General features: G+C 38.7%; 1 protein-coding gene across 2 annotated transcripts; it reads left to right on the forward strand.

Annotated features, from left to right (window-relative positions):
• The first annotated feature begins 2,612 nt into the window (after nucleotides 1–2,612).
• si:ch211-167b20.8 (protein phosphatase 1 regulatory subunit 3A) lies at nucleotides 2,613–19,272 on the forward strand. 2 transcript variants are annotated; one of them, XM_053625226.1, is made up of 5 exons: nucleotides 2,613–3,483; nucleotides 7,303–7,337; nucleotides 7,575–7,642; nucleotides 13,215–14,324; nucleotides 15,349–19,272. In XM_053625226.1, the coding sequence occupies exons 1-5, from the start codon at nucleotides 2,654–2,656 to the stop codon at nucleotides 15,388–15,390; spliced, it is 2,085 nt and encodes a 694-aa protein (XP_053481201.1). In that variant the 5' UTR covers nucleotides 2,613–2,653; the 3' UTR covers nucleotides 15,391–19,272. The 2 variants fall into 2 exon arrangements, with proteins under 2 accessions (XP_053481201.1, XP_053481200.1); XM_053625225.1 differs by lacking the exon at nucleotides 15,349–19,272 and having other exon boundaries at nucleotides 13,215–15,071.
• The last annotated feature ends 1,498 nt before the right edge of the window (nucleotides 19,273–20,770 follow it).

Raw genomic sequence — 20,770 nt, forward strand, 5'->3', positions numbered from 1 at the left:
TATATGTATGAAATGATTACTGTTTGTATGTTGATGTTTCTTACACCTGTTGATTACACTAGTCACACATTCCCTAACATTCAAGATAAAGCATTAAATCTGCCTTTGTTTAATGGTAATTGCAGAAAGATAAAGAAAATGCTAATCAGTTTTTCCCAAAGTAAAAATATATAATTAAGTCAAATAAAACCTGAATGAATATTCTAGCTGTAAATCTTGTTCTCTATCAGATTTTGTAATATTAATATTAATGTCCAGTAAATGACACTCAGTGATCGTAATTACCAAATCCATAACTATATGTGCTAATTCAGCATGCAGCCTTTGCAATTAGTTTAAACAGAGTTTATCTGTTTGTTAAATTTCCTGGATTACTCATTTAACTGGCTGCATGAGATTGAATTAATCAATTAACCATTTAAAGTTTCTGTATTCAAGAGCATTTTGGGAAAGGCTTAGTAGTTACCTGATTGGAGAACATCTACCTAATATTAAGGGGTCTACCTAATATAAGCCACTGTAACAAGTGACATGTGAATAGATAGTAATCCTAAGTGTCTATGAGAGAATTCTAACGATTATCATAAATTAAACAAACAAACAAACACATTTCTTTGTATATCTCACAGTGATTTCAATCAATCATATTTTGGGAAATGTTTACTTCTGAAAAAACAAAACAAAATTATGGCCACAAAGATTATATTCCATTGCTTTACACAGGCCATAAACAGCGTCTAATGATAGATTCAAAATGGTTTCCTAATATAAGCATGAAAAAAATGTATTGACATTACATCCAGTGATTATTGAGTGAATGCTGAATAACGTTTTCTTGCTAACCTAAGGTTTATGATTCGCTTGATAACCCTAACCTCAGCTTAATAGCTATTGTATCTTTAATAACCTGCATTTCCACACCTGCAGCATTTAAGGGTTGTTCAAGAGCACTGGACTCGAAAGTAAGTTGCACATATCCACAGCTCTAAAAAAAAAAAAAAGATATGTGATACATTTCCTGGAAATAAGAATTTGATCAGCACTTCTTGCACACTTCACTGTGTGATCCGATATGAAATAGCTTATGATCAACTTCTATAGTTTTTTAAACTAACCTTCATCCTTCAAACTACGCATCAACTTATTGGCAAAATCAACCTACAGGCCTAAACAAAGTATCTTCAAGATTTTTATTCAACCTGGTAAGGGAAAAGGTTCCTCAGGTCCCTTGCATTTGAAAAAAAAAAAAAAAAAACTTAAGGAGAACTGATCGCTACTTTCACATTAACCCAATTGCAATAATGTGAAATTTTTATGTTGATATCTCTTTGTAAAAACACAAATCAATGTCTGTAAATCATACTAAGCATTCTAAGAAAATTCTCAGAACACTCTTTGTACATTTTTGGCAAGTCAGCTATATTGTGGATAAAATGAAGCAGTTTGACTTGTTCGCTGGCTCAAGTTTTAACTTAACATTTAAAACAATATTTTTTTATTTAAAAAATAGATAAGCTATTTGATAACCAGTTTAATGCTCTGCAATAACCCAAAGACATATCTAATAGCCTAATAATTAATAAACTTACTCGTAACTGAGGTTATTTTGCGGTTGCATACCATCAAGATTATATACCGTGTATGAGAAAGTGAATATGAAATATCACATCACACTATTTTAAAATTAGTATGAGGAGATTTAATATTTTATTGAGAATCGGAAAATATTAAGGAGCAAATGTCAACAATTTTATTATTATTTTTTTTTTTACAACGACAGTGAGGAGTAATGCAGTGAGGAGTAATAGACAATAGACACAATAGACTAAGAGTCATGTTTCTATGACCTAGACTTGTTTGATTCTTTATTTATGTATTAATGTTTTGAATACCCCTGTAACAATATATACAGACTTCTTATTTCATAAGGAACACAATGCATATATGTGATGGGTTCGACAGAGATTTAAACCAGAAAAGATCAAGAAAGTTGTCACTCTTCAAGGTATAACTCTGGGACAAGAATGTTATTATTATTATTATTATTATTATTATTATTATTATTAATAATAATAATAATAATAATAATAATAAGAAGAAGAAGAAGAAGAACTATAGAAACCTTGTGAATAGAATTTGTGTGTATGATGAGTTAAAAATAGAGTTAACAGAGTGTGATTCCTGACCAAATAGACTAACTGAAGATGATCCAGAAAATGATAAATCCACCTATTAAATAAAATAAATAAATAAATACAATTTGGAATAAGGGTCGACGAAGACACCAGCAGCAGCACCACCACCACATTGTTTTATTTCTACCACCCAGATAAAAGCTCTTAGCATGGCAGGTAAATGGGTCAGGGGGCGTGTAGGACACAGTGTAGCTTGAGCAAGGGGCAAGACTACGCCACCAGAAATACTTAATCTGTGTTTTGACCCCTGAAAAACGATGGACATGCCACTTCCTTCTAAATTTAGCCACATTCTTGTCGGCGAGCTCATGTACTATAGTTTATGTGCCAGAATAAGCTGCTGGTCCCTCGAGATTGGCTGCAGCTCCGCCGCTCTCCATTGCTGCTATGCGGTTCGGCACGTTCTAAGTGCGCGCGACAGAGAACGCTGTCGTCATCCAGGCGAGAACACACCAGCCATGGCGCAGGGGAACCACTTACTAACCATCCCCAAACAAGAGGGGCTTTTCACGACCATTAAGAACGATGACTCCCCCGTCGAAGATGACGATGAGGAAGAAACCGAGGAAGACGTGTGCTTCATACCGCGGTGCTCTCCTGTACCGCGAAAACGCGGCCCGTCCATTATAGACGAGACGGCCGAGTATATGCGGATTCGCCTCGCCCTTCCGCAGAGGAGAGTGTCTTTCGCGGACGCCGCCGGAGGAGATCTGGTCGACGTGCGCGAGATCGCCGTGTTCGACACAGCCGACGAAGAGGACAACGCTGACTGGGAGGAAGAAGAGGCGAAGTATCGCAGAGCTTATCTCCAGCCCGTGTACCGCGTCTGGCCCGAGTTCCAGGCGCGTGCGGAAAGCGACCTGACGCTCGCGGTGCGCGCTAATAAAGTGGAAGTGGAGAAAGTGACCGCCGTGCAGGACGAGCCGCTCGCCTTCGACGCGCTTATCTGCGTGCTGAACGTTTCTTATCACAAATGCGTCTACGTCCGGTCCACCATGGACGGCTGGATCACTCACACTGACTCAGCCGCCGAGTACGTGCAAGGATCCCACGACGGCGATACCGACAAGTTTTCGGCCAGGCTGTCCTTCGTCGAGCCGTACCTCTTCAATGGAGCACGGATCGACTTCGGCGTGCGTTATGAAACGTCTGATGGGGAGTTTTGGGCGAACAATTCGGGCAGGAATTATTCAGTTACCCTTGTCGTGTCCTATGAGGAAGACACGGTCCCGGTTAATAAGGTAGACGATCGAGAAATTAAAGGCATACTGAAGCCTCCACGGTACAGGTAAATCCCCTGCAATGCGTACATAATAACCAGACATATACCAGTAATGCTTAGCAGCGCTTATGTTTGGGGCTGCAACAATCCCTGATACTAAACATCAGGGCGTGTGTTTAGCCAATGTAAATTTGTGCTGCTGCTTCTGTATGTGTTGATTGTTCATGAGTTTAATCACACATACGCTCACCTGTCACATTAATAGGGACACCTCGATCAGGCAGGCAATACTTTTCCAATCTTTAACTGTCCAGGTTCAGTGAGCCTCAGATTCCTGTTCTTGACTGACAGGAGTGCACCTGGTCTTCTCTTCTGTTGTAGTCCATCCACCTCAAGGTTCGACATGTGATGCTTTTCAGCTCACCATGGTTGTAAAGAGTTTCTTATAGTTACCGTAGCCTTCCTGTCACTTCAAACCAGTCTGGACATTCTCCTCAGACCTCTCTAAGGCAGAACTGCTCTCACTGGATGTTTTTTTTGTTTTTCCGCTCAGTTCTGTGTAAACTCTAGAGCAGTGGTCACCAACCGTCATCGTTGAGATCTACCTTCCTGCAGATTTCATCTCCAACCCAAATCTAACACACGTCTTTTAGTTGATCAAGAACTTCTTAAGGCATTGATTAGATGGTCAGATGGGACCTAAAGTCTTCCGGAAGGTAGATCTCCAGGAACAGGGTTGGTGACCTTTGCTCTAGAGACTGTCGTGAGTGACAATCCCAGGAGATCAAGCGTTTCTCAACCAGATTATCTAGTACCAACAACCATGCCGCAGTAAAAACTCAATGAGGTCAATTTTCCCCCTCATACTGATGTTTGATGTGAACATTAAACAACGCTCTTGACCTGTATCTGCATGATGTTTTGCGTTGTACCTCTGCCACATGATTGACTAATTGGATGAATGAGCAGTTGTACAGGGGTTCTTGTTAAAGTGGCCAATGAGTGTATATTACTGAACAAACAATCCATCTGTGTGTTTTAGATATACTAAAGTCCCTGAAATTACTCAATTTCTTGGCAATTAAAATGTTCCCACAGAGTTGCCTTAAATGGCATCAATCAGTCCCTCCAGGATTTTGCGATCGCAGAAATGAACACAAAATCAAGCAAACCTTGCAATATTAAGAGGAGCTTGCAATTTTTCAAACACAGATTTGTGCAGATCATCAGCCCTCTTCGATTCATGTGCGTCGAACATGAATACTGCTAATAGGTCACATTTATTGACAAACAACACAGTGAAAAACCGTGAAAAACAATTTTACGCAATTGCAATTTGCCAATTCAAGTCATTTTCCACAAAAAAAGCACAAAAAAAGAAGCTGCAGCAAAATTAAGCATTTTTGGCCGTAACAATCAGGTAGAAACTTCTCAATATCCTGTACAGACTGATCAATTTGTAATTTTAAGTTAAGATGTAATTCTTTGTCGTTAACACTGATTTATTTATTTATTTATTTTTTGAAAAGTAGGCAACATAAAAAATTAGGCTATTTTCAGATAATTCGCCAGCACTTTTGTTAAGTGGCCTACTTGTAATGGCAGCCTTTGGTTGTGCAAATTAACTTGTCTCTTGGTATAACAAAGGACATGGGATGTGGCGGTGCTGAGGGTGCTGCAGCACAACAGACTTTCAGGATTCTGCAGTTGCTAAAATAGTACCTAGTAATAATATATAGATATCAAATGTCACATGTATGCTGCTTAAAATTCTAGCACCGCTATGCATAATGCCTTCTTGCACCCCTGGGCATACGTACATAGTGTTGAACCTGTTTTAATAAAGACTTCAAAGTTTTTTGCCAAATCATAGAACTGAAAAATGTACTTAGTACTTCCAATACGTCATACAATGCTACTTGTGCTGAATGAAGTATTGCCTTAAACTTTTTGTCATTCAGGGGTTTAATTCTTAGGCTGCAAACAGTAGAAAGCATTGCGCATGCAGTTAGTTGCATAAACTTTAGCTCTGAATATACTAGATCCGTAGTTACTAATATTAGATCCATCATACTAAAGCTATGCGTCGGCTTAAGATTGCCCCCCTTGTTTGTACGAGCTCTACATAATACAATGTAGTTTTGGAATACTTTTATTGACAGTAGCAGCCTGTACACACACACACACACACACACACACACACACACACACACACACACACACACACACACACACACACACGCGCGCGTGAATAAAGTTAAGAAGTATGAAGAAGCTCAGTGTTCCAAACTCCAGCTACTTTCGACCTTTCCCCGAAATGTCAAACGACATCCCCAAAAGGTCATCCTCTGTTTTCTCAGAGGAGCAACTATCATTCCAGAACAGCTATCAGTAGTTGAAAACAAGTGTACTGTTTCTGCTCGGATATTAATGCATCCATTTGCAGCTGAATATAAACACTATTTAAGGGCAATTTAAAAACACCACAGGACCCGCATTAGTGGCAGACCACAGAACATAACCAGCACTTCCTGAATAATGTCCCATGTTGCAGTGTGGCGTGTGTGTGTATGTGTGTGTGTATGTGTATATATATATATATATATATATAATAAATATATAAACAACACTGGGGAATTATTCAGACATTATTCTGAAAGTGTGGAGAATAGATACAGGTTAGGGATGTGCATTTTAGCTAGTTTTAATTTTCAAATATCCATAAGTGTTAATGAGGGGATATTCAGTTAGTCACAAGGAGAGGGAAAAAGGTGTGGGGTCATCAAGTGGCATTTTTAAAGAACGCTGCACATATGTATACGTGGGTGACAAGTTCTGATGGCCACAGCAATCACATTGGATTAATGAACTTAATGAACACAGTTCCAAAGTGTAGTCTGTCAGTCAGTAGAGATACTTGCGCATGATATTTACTAAATTAGTGAATGATGACACAGAAATGATGTGAGAGCTGCACCATGTATGCAACCTGACATGTGTGCAGAATCATTTCTAGTGTAAAATGGGTTTAATCTGTAAATCTAAAGGTACCTAATGTATATGACCATTCACCCGCACCAGCATGAGAGTTCAAGCTACATGCTGCCAATACTTTTTTAGTCCCAATACACCCCCCTAACTTGCACAAGAAGATATTTCTGCTTCCTGCCAAATGTTCTCAGACATGCCTTTTTTAAAATAATATTTCCATTTCATTTCCATATGTGGATGTAGGTCATAACAAATAGTGATTTCAGTGTACAAATACTGGTGCCTCAAAAAGTGAACAGTTTATTTGGGCGGCTATAAAAAGCTATAATGTTTTCGGCCGGGACGGCTGTGGCTCAGGTGGTAGAGCGGGTTGTCCACTAATCGTAGGGTTGGCGGTTTGATTCCCGGCCCACGTGACTCCAAATGCGGAAGTGTCCTTGGACAAGACACTGAACCCCAAGTTGTTCCCGATGGCAAGTTAGCGCCTTGCATGGCAGCTCTGCTACCATTGGTGTGCGAGTGTGTGTGAATCGGTGAATGAAAACCAGTGTAATGCGCTTTGGAACCACTAAGGTTAAAAAAGCGCTATATAAGTGCAGACCATTTACCATATTCAAATACCTGCGTACACTCCTAATAGAAGTAACATCTAAAGCTTGGTTTATTTTCTGCTTCTTCTGTAAAGCACTTAATTTGAACTGATGTCTGCCACACTACATGCAAAGAATGACTATCATTTTATTTGCTGTCAACATTTACAAACTAAATTCTATGTTTTAGCACAAACCTCTGAACCTTTTGCTTTTTCATATTTTATTATTAGACATGAGCTCAGGTAGCTAAATTTTACACGTGGACTTTGAGCAGCATAATTCTCTTTTGATTCCATTCCAGAGCAGAGGATGACTTCTATCCGGATACTGATGACGGTATGGAATTGTTTAAAAATGTTTTTTTATTTTATTTTATTTTTTTTATTTAAGGCCACTTGAAAGAACAACACTTGATTCCTTCCCAAGAAATGTTGTAAAATATTCACTAGAAAAAGATTGATTTTAAACAATGTAGTCAAGCGTTAATATAAATAAAGTGTTTTGTACCATATTGTATAGTTTTTCCATCATCTTTTGAACCATCAAGTTTGGTCACACGTTATTTCATTTTAGGGAATGGAGATACTGCAATTTTCTCACCTGTGTGTCCGCTTGTTATTGAGCCAGAGATCGACATTGAGGTCAGTAGTGTCTTTCTTACCACGTTAACCACTGTTAAAACAAAATGGTGATTTAAATAACCACGTTAGGTTTTTAAAATGCATAGTAACTGTAAGTTGTGTGAAAACTCAGTAAATATGTATTCTTAGAAATAATATCCAGTGCATTCTTTGCAAACTGAAAAAGTACATATATCATAAATCAAACAAAAAATACTAAAAATACAAAAAGTGTGTGGCAGTACTTGTTGAATTTCAACATATTAAGAGGTTATGAATGACTATATACAGTGCTGCTAGAAAGTTTGTAAACCCTTTATCATTTTCTGTATTTTTGCATAAATTTGACCAGAAATGTGTTAAGATCGTTATCTTAATTAAATATCAGAAAAAAGTATGTGAACTTCTAGGAGTATGAGTAAATTTTAAAAAAGGGAAATTTTAACATTTTGGAATGTCCAAGTCCAGACTTGAATCCAATAGAAATGTTGTGGAAGGACCTAAAAAGAGGAATTCATGCAAGGAAGCCACCAACATTAGAGTTGATATAGTTTTGTATGGAATGTTGGTCCAAAATTCCAACCCATTGTGCAGGATTGATTACCAGTGAACGAAAACATTTGCTTTAGCTGCTCAAGGGGGTCACACATGTTACTGAATGCAAATGTTTATATGCTTTTTCCAACAGATATTTAATTTTGGACGATTTTGCTCAGTAAATAAATATAAAAGCTATAATGTTTTCGGCCGGGACGGCTGTGGCTCAGGTGGTAGAGCGGGTTGTCCACAAGAAGATATTTCTGCTTCCTGCCAAATGTTCTCAGACATGCCTTTTTTAAAATAATATTTCCATTTCATTTCCATATGTGGATGTAGGTCATAACAAATAGTGATTTCAGTGTACAAGTACTGGTGCCTCAAAAAGTGAACAGTTTATTTGGGCGGCTATAAAAAGCTATAATGTTTTCGGCCGGGACGGCTGTGGCTCAGGTGGTAGAGCGGGTTGTCCACTAATCGTAGGGTTGGCGGTTTGATTCCCGGCCCACGTGACTCCAAATGCGGAAGTGTCCTTGGACAAGACACTGAACCCCAAGTTGTTCCCGATGGCAAGTTAGTGCCTTGCATGGCAGCTCTGCTACCATTGGTGTGTGTGTGTGTGTGAATGGGTGAATGAGACACATTGTAAAGTGCTTTGGATAAAAGCGCTATATAAGTGCAGACCTTTTATCATTTACCATGTTTTGCATTATTTGTTTAATTGGGTTGTCTTGATCTAGTTTTAGGACTTAGATGTAGATCTGATCACATTTCAGGCAAAATTTATGCAGAAATACAGAAAATTGTCAAGGGTTCACAAACTCTGTAATGGCACCGTACAGTATGTTAAATAATTATATCCTATTAAATTATCACATCATGGTACCATGTACTGCTATATAGACCTGGTAATTTTCACAATTTTTTTATAAAAATCCAAATGATTAAATTACTTGTAATTACCAGATTCTTCCTTTATCAGGTACTTATTGTTTTATAAAAAGTGCCACCATTAGCCAGTAGTAGAAAATAGAAATGCTGTCTCACTGCAGTTGAATAACTTGAACTTCACAGTGTATTGCAAAGTACTTTTCTAAAATGTTTGCTGCAAAATAAATATAGGAAATATAAACAAATCTACAACTCTTAATGCATAGATTTTAAGCTTTGGTTTATCGATGGAGTATTTCTACGTCTGCTCTTTGTAGACTGAACATTTTAGTGTTCTTTTCTGCAGTGTGGTATAATTCATTGGTGTTTTCACATCCCTGTCACACTGTCTGCAATGCATTATGTAAGGCAGTGTAGTGGACTGTGCTATGATCTCATTGTGCTCAGGTTTATGGGGTTCAGTTCTGTGAATATAACAAATGAAAATGGGGTGAGTATTTTAAAACTCCTAGGTGTAGACCAATCAGGGCAACATTCTGATTTAACTTCAGTACACTGATTATGCACTCTTCTTGTTTCAAGGAGAACTCCTTCTGAAAGCTAGCTCATTTAACCAATTAATAAACACTTTAAAGAACCATTTTTTTCCTGAGAGTGTAGTACTTAATACCAACAAATCGTACTCATGACCTATTTGACCACATAACCTTCATTCAAAATATCAGTTACTTACTGATACAACTAACTGTTTCACACTATACATATTAATTGAATTCATTTTTATATTTGACCGTGTGTAGGTCCTTGTACGACCCCAATTCCGAAAAAGTTGGGACAGTATGGAAAATGCAAAAAAACCCACCAAAACAAAAAGAATCATTTGAAAATGTAATTCACCTTGTACTATATTGAAAACACATTAACACATTATTTGATGTTTTACTTTGTGAATTTAATTTATTTTTGAAAATATATACTAATTTCAAATCTGACTGTAACACACACCAAAAAAGTTGAGAGAGTTGGCTGTTTACCACTGTGTAACATCACCTTTTCTTTTAATAATACTTAAGTGTTTGGGCGCTGAAGACACCAGTTGGTTAAGTTTAGCAAGCGGAATTTTCCTCATTCATCCATTATGCATTTTTTCAGCTGTGCAACTGTACGGGGCCTTCGTTGTCTTATTTTGCGCTTCACAATGACAAAGGTTGACAAAGATCTGCACATAAATGTGTTGCCTAAAGCCTGAATATAAAAGAACTGATATGATGGTTTGCCAAGTGTATTATTCTTGCAAGTGTGAGTTTGCAATGGGCATAGAGATCTCCAAGCAGCACTCCAAGCTATGGGAGCTATATCAGCGGAAAGCAATAAATAACTGGTACTTGGACAAGTCTTTGTTGCACAGGCCCTGGATGCCTTAGATAATTGCTTCATCTGTCTGAAATGCTAAGTAAACCGTTAAAAGAGCAACCTCCTATCAAACTTTTCATGTTAAGTTGGGTTTCAAAAACCACAACTGCAAATGGGGAGAGTTATGGAGGATACAATGCAAGTCAAGTTTGTGCCACCACGATAGCTAGAACAGAAAAATAGGTTCATGCCAGATCAGGGCCTGACCAAACTCAGCATTTCACAGGAAGTGGAAGAGTATAATTTCTGAAAATACGCAGATAGGGTTGGGCTGAATTTCCCCTCTGTAACTGAAACATTGGTGCCTGATAACATCAGATCCTTTGCTGATGAGCACACTGTCCATAGGGTATTGTTAACAGGTTCACTATTGACCACTGCCAAACACAGGGATCTGCCACATAGAGGTGTGAGACCCAAGCCAATTGGCAATCCTATAGACTGCAGAAGTGCAGTCACTACTAGGAAAAAAAAGTCAGTAGAGATTATATACAGGCCAGAGCACCTGGTCAGATTCTTTGACTAAAAGTCAATTACAAGAAGAGGCTTTTGACTCAACGTGTTAATTGGCATCAAGCTTGATTCCTGTGCCATGCAAGCCTTTTTGACTGAAGACAGATTCTACTCTGTCATGGAAATTTCAACTAACCATACTCTGCCCATATACAGACTTTCTAGAGCTGGCTTGGATGTTAGCAGCAGCAAGTTCACAACTAAAACTAGGAATGCCACATCTCAGGCCATTTTACTGTTTGCAAACGTACAGACAATTCAGTGTCAAATGTGACAGCTGCTTTGGGCCATCATGTGTTGGTGCCTGGCCAATTCTGTAGTCGCATGCATATAGTTATGGATGACTCTCACTGGAGGTTAACTGTAAGTTTGAACACTATTCAGTAGACAGTTTTATTTTTCTGGATGCTGTTTTCTGAAAGCACATCTCAATTTAAGACAAAAGGCAAATGACAATCCTTGTCAGTGTATCATGGCCATCTGTCTCACTGCTAAAATGTTATTGTACAGTGTTTTTTCCCCAATGTCATCATAAATGTGTAAACTGTTTACTACTCTGAGGTGAAGTTTTTTTGGTCCATGCTTCTACAAAATGAGATGCTTCTTGCCACATCTCATAAAGCAGTTTGTCTTGTGGTAAATAGGGTAACATTTGGGTTTGATTAAACTTTAATTATAGATGCCATACATAATAGCCAAAGCATGAACTCTTGCACTCTTCATATGTAAATAGTGTTTTCCATTTTTCCAGCAAGTGAAAAGCTATTTTAATGCTCATCATCAGCATGCAGCCAACTAACTGTGTGGTACAGTAAGGAGACACTAAACATACCTAGGTAGATATGCTGTAAGTTAAATGCTCATCCACGCAGACTGTGCATGTGCATAAAGGCTTAAATTTTTGCGCTATACATGTCATTTTTGTGCATGTGAATACTGAATATTATTTGAATAATGCTTCGAAAAATTCGAAGCCCATCTCTAATAAGCATCAAAATGACTTTTGTAAATCATTTGCCAATCTGACAATTTTGAAGCCTTCACAGAGAACACACTCTTAATTTAATCTTCCATTATTACTCTTGAATTTCAGTGGCAATTTTGGGATCAGTGTTGGAGATGGGATGAAGGTTTTAAAAAACATTTCTTTATAATGCCAATTGCCAAACCGTGGACAGTAATTCTACTTAGACCTTCATGGCTGCCACTTCAAGTGTCTTCCCAAACTGCAGTTCTCTTGGCTTGTTGGACCCAGTCATGTTTTATTATATTCAGTAATGTTATCAATAGTAATTATGTTTTGCTCTTCCACCTGTACAGCTCATTGAAGCTTCAGCAAGAACTTAGGTAATGGGCACGCTGCACGCTAACCCCTCATCTTGCTACTGTTATCATTTCCTCCATGGCACGTGGAAAGCAAGAACATTTTGTACAGAACACTGATAATTCTCTTGTCTTTGGCACAGTCTTGTCTTTGTGAAAGAGTTAACTCTCAGGAGAATTTTGTTTTGTTTATAACATTCATTTTATTGCTTCACTGCATTCCTATCCACTGTCGACAACATTGCATGCTTTATTGTGTTATATAAGTTCAGTAGACATTATATATCTGTGTTTTAATAAACCATGCTTTTAGCCTCTAAAGAAAATTAGAATCTGCAAAGCTTTAAACAAACCATAAAAGGTAGACACCCAAAACAATTTTTTCTCCTCCTTATAATTCAGTTGTATTATTTCTCTATTAAATTATTTCTATTATTGTTATTTCTATTACTTCATTATTAAATGTAGTGTATTAAATTCCTATACGAATTTTCTTGTACTAATCAAATCAAAAAGATCACCATGTGGTGTTCTTAAAAAACTTAAATTCATCTGTAAATATAAGCCCAGTGTTATCTGTATTTGTCACTAATATTTCTAACTATGGTTGTTAATGTTATGAATACCAATACAAATATAATAATAGATACACAGCTAATACCAAATAAATATCTAGACTGAGAAAACAACAGCATGGATAGTGGTATAATGCGGGTGATACTAATATCTTTGGTTCATTCATGCTTGTGAATGACCAAAGGCTAAGGTATTATAGGTGTGTGTATATATGTAGGTTATGGAATACTTCCATGTCTCAAAGTCCCATTCCATCCTTTTACCCAATAAGTGTTTGTACAGTAGTATGGCAGAAAGCAGTGTTTTCAGAGTCACTTAATATTTGTCCTCTTGGTTGCAGATTCCCGAAGCTTCGATTTCTTCCTCTAAAACTAAAGACGACCCTACAATAGCAGAATGCCCTCTTCTAAGTGCTGACAGACAAGATGAATATCCTCTACAGGATTTACCTACAAGTCCATCACAAACAGGCCATCTAGAAAAAGGCCAAGGCAGAGAAATACTAATACCCACTGAGAACATCACATTTTCCATTCAGAATGAAGCCCCAGATAATGACCGGGCACCTAATTCTGACAGACATTTTGTGCATTCTGCCGAGTCCAACCAACCCTTTTGTCCAAACCAAGATAACCCCGAATCAGACACTGCAGTCCAAGAACCTTTTGATTTAGACATAACTTTACCAGCCATGTTTCCAAGCATTCAAGATATGGGGGAAGACCACAGAGAGAATGATGAAATACAGCCTGGAGAGAGGAGAATGACACAATTGCAAGGCCAGACCAGTGATATGGAAATGGAAATTGACAACACTGATTCTTCATTACAAGAGCTGCTAGAATCAACACAGCAATGTTCCTTAATGGAATTGATCACTGCCAATGCAAGTAAAGGCGATGGAGATTTTGGTCATAGCACGGGTGATGACATCTTGTTTGAAGAATCACATGAGCCCTTATTGGAGAATCCTGAAAAGCAGATGATCAGAAGGGAAACCAGAGAAAAGGAACAAGCAGGTCTAATGGTAGGGGAAGAACCAGACATGATTGCATCTAGTATGAGGAAACCATTTGAACCCACCGACTTGGGGCAGACCAGAGAGGACATAGTGACCCAAAATGTTCCCAGCCCTCCAAGATCACCTGACCCAGAGTTAGCCAAATATCAACAGCCAGGCCAGGGGCCAGTGCCTGAAGTGAAGGAGGTACCTGAAGTCCTTTCTGTAAATGTAGACATTCCATCTGGCTCTGAATGCGCATCTCCTAAAGAGGAGAGCCCAATGCTAACATCTATTTCTAGTGCAACAGTGACATCCCAAAGTTTATCCACCATTGTGCAAGCAGTGGCACCTGAGGCTGGAAAACCTTCCATGACACAGGAGGATCCTTTATTTAATGAAGAGTTTGAATTGCACTACAATGACCCTGCTTCAATTAAGAAACAAGAGGTATTAGAAAGCCATCCTGCTCTGTCCTGTAAGACCTTAGAGGCTTCTAATGCAGAGGTTGATGTGATTTTACATAAGACTCTAATTCCATCCTTTGCCTTCCTAAGTGCTTCTGTCTGCTTGATCGTTGGGTTCCATGAACCCAGCATCTTCCTTATCATGGCACTCTTTGTAGTTTCCCTCTGTTTTTGATAGTTTTTTTTTCCTTTGGAAAACTCACCTTCCCAAGTGCCTTTTTTCTGAACTTTAAAAATACTACAAGTACAAATAGTTTCTTATTAATGTTTGTGGTGTTTACATAGCATAGATCTATATTAGGCAACCATTATTTATTCAGAGAGTTATTTTTGTATGCACTGCCTATAATTTATGTAATATCACTGTGATTAGTAATAATGCACAATCGATAGATTATTCAGACTCATTAGACTCATTTCCCGGATACTAATAAATACTGTGGAAAAAAAATTGCATAGCCATTACACAAGTAACAGCTTTCAGCATAGTACTCACTGTTTCCAGACAAACAGGATGTTTGGGACAGAAGTCCTTCATCAGTGTGCAAGCACGGTGCATATATTGCACTAAAATTAAATAGATAATAATATAAATAGTAAATAGCAAAAAAAACAAAAAAACTACTGCTATAGCAACTACTGCTTAACCCCTCCATCGCTAAGCTAATTAGCCTCTGAATGTGGCATTGTGGTATGATTTCTCATTTTCTGTGTATATAAATACACTCAAAAGTTCCTCAAGGTTTCTTAGCTTCCTAAAGCTGCTCTACCTAAAACCCTCTGTTTGTCTGCGTTTCCATCACGGTCTAAAGTACCGTGAAGATTAGGCAAATTTAGTCCGGTGATGTTGGTCCGCCGGTCAAACCGCTCCTGTTATTTTTGTGATGCTTAATTTTCTTGTAGCCTTCTTTTAATTTCTTGATCTTCTCTCTGCATTGTTTTCCTGTGTGAACAATGACCAGGTTGCTTCAATGACTTGATAATTTTAAGCATCTTTTTCATTGCAGGTCACCATTTCCAGTTCCCGCTGTTTTTTGTCCTCGGCCTAAATACTTAATAAGGCCTGAACCTCGTCGTCGGTCCATTGGTCATATTTTTTAAAGAAACTCCATTGTGTTGATTCAAATCACAATAAACAAATGTTACTGTACGTACTGCAACATACTTTTTAAAACGGTGTTTGGGAAAAAAACAATCAGCATGTTCAGCGAACAAGTACCACGCCCCCCCAAAGTTCCTAAACTTTGAAAAAGTATCACCTCCCGAGTAGGGACTTTCTGAGGTATATTTTACCCGGAATTTAGTTTAGACCTGGTCCCTGCGGTGGAACACACAGAGTACCTCCAAAAGTCCCTAGTTCCTAGCGAAAGTTCCTGTGGTGGAAAGACAGCTTATGAATAATTCTTGGATGGTAATCTGTCCTGCCACTAGGAAACCTTGTCTGTAGCACTGGCACTCCACTGGCACTTACTTTTCCTTCTTGTGACATTTGAGACCTGATCAAATATACAGAGAATCGACCAAGTGTGGTAATTGTTTTGCAGACACTTAAGTTTTGAATGAATGATATTATGAATGTGACCTGATTGCTTCTCCTTGATCTATGTTTTTTTTTTTTTTTAACCGCCCCCCCCCCCCCCCCCCAACATAGATTCCTGGCCATGTAAGAAAGATTTAAGACTTATTAAGTAATCAACATAATAGTGCTAAAGAAAGTAACATATTGTTAAAGAAGGTTATACAGTGTTCGAAGTTCTAGTCAGAAATTTATGAAAACTGACCATCAGTGGCTTAATTGTGGTAAGTATATTCAGGTACAACATAATCAACCTATCTGCTTTCTTCCATGTAGCGTCATGATACAGAAAGTGTTGATATGGGTGCAGGCTTTAATTACAGTGGTTACACACTGGGAGCATATTCACAAAGAAGAGAAATGGCAGGGTTGACCCCTTTGTTCCAAATGATGGCATACTTAAAGAATGAATATCGACAGGGCTTGGCTAATGTGGTAGTAGTAAAATGATATCTTAATGTCATAAATACAATTGCAATCAAAATTATTCAACCCCTATTGCAAATTAGGTTTATTGTCAAAAGTTACAGACTTTCAGCTGTTTGCAATGAACAAATCAAAACAAAAGCAATTGAAATAGTTCAACACGATGAATGCTTCAAGTGGTTTCCCCAAATTCAACTGAAAATGCAAGTTATAATGATTTCTCCAGTTTCTAAATTATTCAATCCCTTCATGGCAAACATCTTTAGTACTTAGTAGTACATCCTTTTGCTGTTATGACCTGCTACAAATGAGATACATAGCTTCTGACAGCGTTCCTGAGGAATCTTAGCCTCATGAACAATGGCCTCCAGTTCAGTAATATTCTTGGGTTTGCGTGCTGCAACCACCTTCTTCAAATCCCACCAGAAATTTTCTATGGGACTTCAAGTCAGGTGACTGTGATGGCCCTGTAGAATCGTCCAGGCCTTCTTCTGCAACCAAGCCTTGGTGGAATTTTAGGTATGCTTGGGCCCATTGTCCTGATGGAAGGTCCAATGATGTCCAAGCTTCAGCTTCCTCACAGATGGCATAACGTTTTCTCCTACGATTTCCTGATACTTCAATGAATCCATCTTGCCTTCCACATGCTGCAGGTTTTCCAGGATGGAAAGCAGCCCCAGAGCACCACCAAGCCACCACCATGCTTAACTGTGGACAGAGTGTTCTTTCCTCTTCCTCCACCGTGCCGAAAAGTTTTGTTTCTTCGCTCTACAGAACAGAATCCCAAAACTTCTGTGGCTTATTTGATATGATTTTGAGCTGACTTTTCTTGTGCTTTTAGGTCAGTAGTGGTGTACGTCTTCTGTTCTTGCATGGAAAACTTCTGCATTTAGTATGTGCCATACTGTGCTCATTGAAACCTCAATGCCTGTTGCCACCAAGTCTTGCTGCAGGTCTTTTGCTGTCACTCAAGGGTTTTTCACAACTTGCCTTCTCAGGAATCTGGTTGCAGCCGTTGATTGCTTCATTTTTCTGCCCTGTCCAGATATTTCATATATTTTCTACACTAGCCAGTTCAGGTATTTCATGTGTTCCAGCTCAAGTGCACCTTTTGCAACCAATGAAGTCCTTGATTAGTTGCATCAGGTGTGCTTGAGACAACACCTGTTTTGCATATTTGTGCTGTTGTGAGGGATTCTATACAGGGGGTTGAATAATTTTGAAACTGGAGAAATCATAATAAGTTGCATCTTCAGTTGAATTTGGGGAAACCACTTGAAACATTCAGTGTGTTGAACTATTTCAATTGCTTTTGTTTTGATTTGTTCATTGCAAACAGTTGAAAGTCTGTAAATTTTGACAATAAATGTGATTTGCAATGGGGGTTGAATAATTTGATTGCAACTGTATAAAATGAAAAATTAAGGTGTTGCTGACTTATTAAATGGAAACAATAACCTAAACATTCATTAATGACAGGATGTTTATTTTAATGTACCTACATTTAGAGTGCATTAGATCAATTTACACACTAATTATGTAACTTCATATGTAACTATACTGTAATAATTAATATAATATTTGTTTATTGTAACACGACATCATGCAGTGGTTTTCATTTATGAGTTTACCATGATGTTTACATCAGCCAATCACTGTTAATATTCAAAAATGAGAACTGTTGAAAATGAGAAATGTCATGGAATGTTATGCAATATGTAGAAGGCATTTATTGTTTGATTTAAAACATGGCATTTGCTGCAACTGCAATTTTCATGTGGCCAAGTAGTTTGATCACCAGTGGCACTGTATTACTTAATAGTTGATGTGATTTTTAAGGTTGTCATTAAATATATGAAATGTGTTAACTTGACTGCATTGTTAAATTGCAAGTTCTTTGTGAGTTTATGTAAGCTACAACCAAACAAACAGCACTCACAAATAAACAGTGGCAGATATCTAAGCGTTGTTTCTGTGCTTATTTTACTTAGGCTATATTAAAATGTAAGCAATGTCCACATTGGTGAAACCAAAATGTTAGGACAAATATAGTTTGAAAAGGGATGCCCTTGTGTCTTTTGTCTCTGACATAAAAAGTTGGACTAAAGATTGGATGGAGGCTAACTGGTTTAAATAGTACCATAGGACCTATACTGGAAACAGTAAGGGATGCTCTGTAGGTTTGACTTCATGTGAAATTCTGCAAGATAAAAAAATTCACAAAACGGAGTTATATGAAACTGGGCAACAATTTCTGGATTCAACTATAATGTTATCCCAGAAGTTATCCAGCCACCAATGCATACCAGGCAAGGTTACTGCCAAAGGGGCTTCTACCACTCTTTTGGCCAAAGTGATGACTAGCAAAAGGTCATTTTTAGAGACACCATTTCAGTTCTGTATCTTGCAGACTTGTAAGGAGGGGGACTATAATACAAGAGGGGAGATCCAATGCAGGCCTCTTGGAGAACTGCTTTCAGAAAAGTTGTAATAAGTTTGAGAACTTAGATAGATGCCATCTATGGGGGTGTAGTGTGCTAAGATGACAGCACATATACCTTTAGAACAGATGAGGACTTGCCATTGTCTAGCACTAGATCCAGCTGATGGGCTGCACACCATTTTGAAACAGTTCTACCTAAGGACAGAATCAGTGTACTAAGGGCTATTGTGTTCACGAGTACTTCCTGGACTGCTCAGTAACAGTTTTCAGTTGGCAACTCATGTCAAGCCACCACACCTGCAAGTTCAGGCAACCTGGTTGAAGGTGCCAAATCTCTGTTGTGGAGGAAAATGCCAGGGTGTTGCAACTACATTCAAAAGCCCTCATGGAAACCAAGATCTTGCTGGTCATCTGGGGGGCCACATACAGGACACTGTATCCACTGTTACTAAATGCTGAGGCTAGTCAGCGGGCAGTGCGCCTTGTACCAGCAGGCCACTGTTGTCCAACCCCTGCAGATAAGTTGCTCACAGGGAAGCTAACTATGGATAGGCCCAACTGAGCAGATTTTGTACAAGGCAAGAGTTGCTTAGCCTCATGTTGCGCTATTGGTTGATGTAGCTTATAATTACAATGTTGTCTGAGCAAGCTAACCCATGGAAATATCTCAGAGCCATTAAAAAGAACTTGGGGCAGACGGTCCTCCCTCAATTCTAACTGGTTGTATTTTGATCATTTACCAGGGGGTTGAAGCCCCCTGTGCACCTGTGACACCACATTGCTCACCAGCCTGTAAGCATCCATGGTGACAGTCTCTCTCTGATTTGGCACCACCCCCACATGGACTCTTTTTCTTAGAAAAGCTTTGTGTCTCCAGCAAACTAGATCCTGGACTCCTCTTGCTGAGACAAGGAGACATTTCTTTTTGTGATATTTGGGGTTGAGCCATAGGCTGATATCCCACTCCTGAAAAGATTGTAGCTCCAGCAAATTCTATGGGAACTACAGCTGTGGCTGCGATCATGATTTCTAGCATCCTCTACAGAAGCTGGAACAGCACATAGTGGTCTACCATGGCTAATTTAGAGCCTGTTAGCAGCACCTGTGAGCTAGAAGGGACTGATCCAGCCCCATTTTCAGATGTAGCTGAGGCCAGAATTGACATATCAGTCAATGGCAGACAAGGGTGTTTTGTATTTGTCTGAATCACTGTGCAATCAGCAGAGGTTTTGTCTGAGTTAGATACGGCATCCTTTACACGGCCAAAGCAGTGAGCACACAAATGGTACCCGTCTTAGGTTTCCAAATGCATTCAGACACCAATTATATGAAACTAACTACTCTCCATATAGTGGGAAAAATATAGTAGAAATCCATCCCAAATTTAAGAGAATGAGGGGTGTGTTGGATGGAAGGAAACCAACTACAGCACTAGACGAGTAATAATTCAGCTAACTTGGCCATGAACTAGGCATGGTATGTCAAGAGAAAACCACACAACAATAGTAGTGGCACACTACTACTACACTACTAGTAAACGCTACAGGTTTTAAGTTCAAAGTTCTGCACTGCATAGTTTCATAGTATTCTGTGAAAAATGGCATTACTTAATACACTCCCCAATGCAGAAGAGATGATGGGAGTCTATCCCCAGCTTTGGAGAACAGGAAACTGGTGGTATCAGCCATCATAAGCTGTTTGGCAGATAGCTTCATAGTAGTGGCTGGTATTTTTTAAAATAGGGGAAGCACAACTGTCTGTCAACAGACAAGACCAGCAGTACATGAGCTTGGTTATATCACTATCAGTCAGCCAGTCAAATTTTCTGTACCAAGAGACTTGAAAGGACCAATGGTACTCACTGATTCCCAGTGAAGCTTTTCTTCTGGGTGAGACCCAAAATGACATAATGAAAGCCTGTTGTCCAATGAATGTTTATCGTTTCTCCATTAAAAGGTGTCTCTCCCCTTGAAGCTTTGGGTCA

Source organism: Ictalurus furcatus, chromosome 5, assembly GCF_023375685.1.
Source record: "Ictalurus furcatus strain D&B chromosome 5, Billie_1.0, whole genome shotgun sequence".
In the NCBI taxonomy this organism is placed as follows: Eukaryota; Metazoa; Chordata; class Actinopteri; order Siluriformes; family Ictaluridae; genus Ictalurus; species Ictalurus furcatus.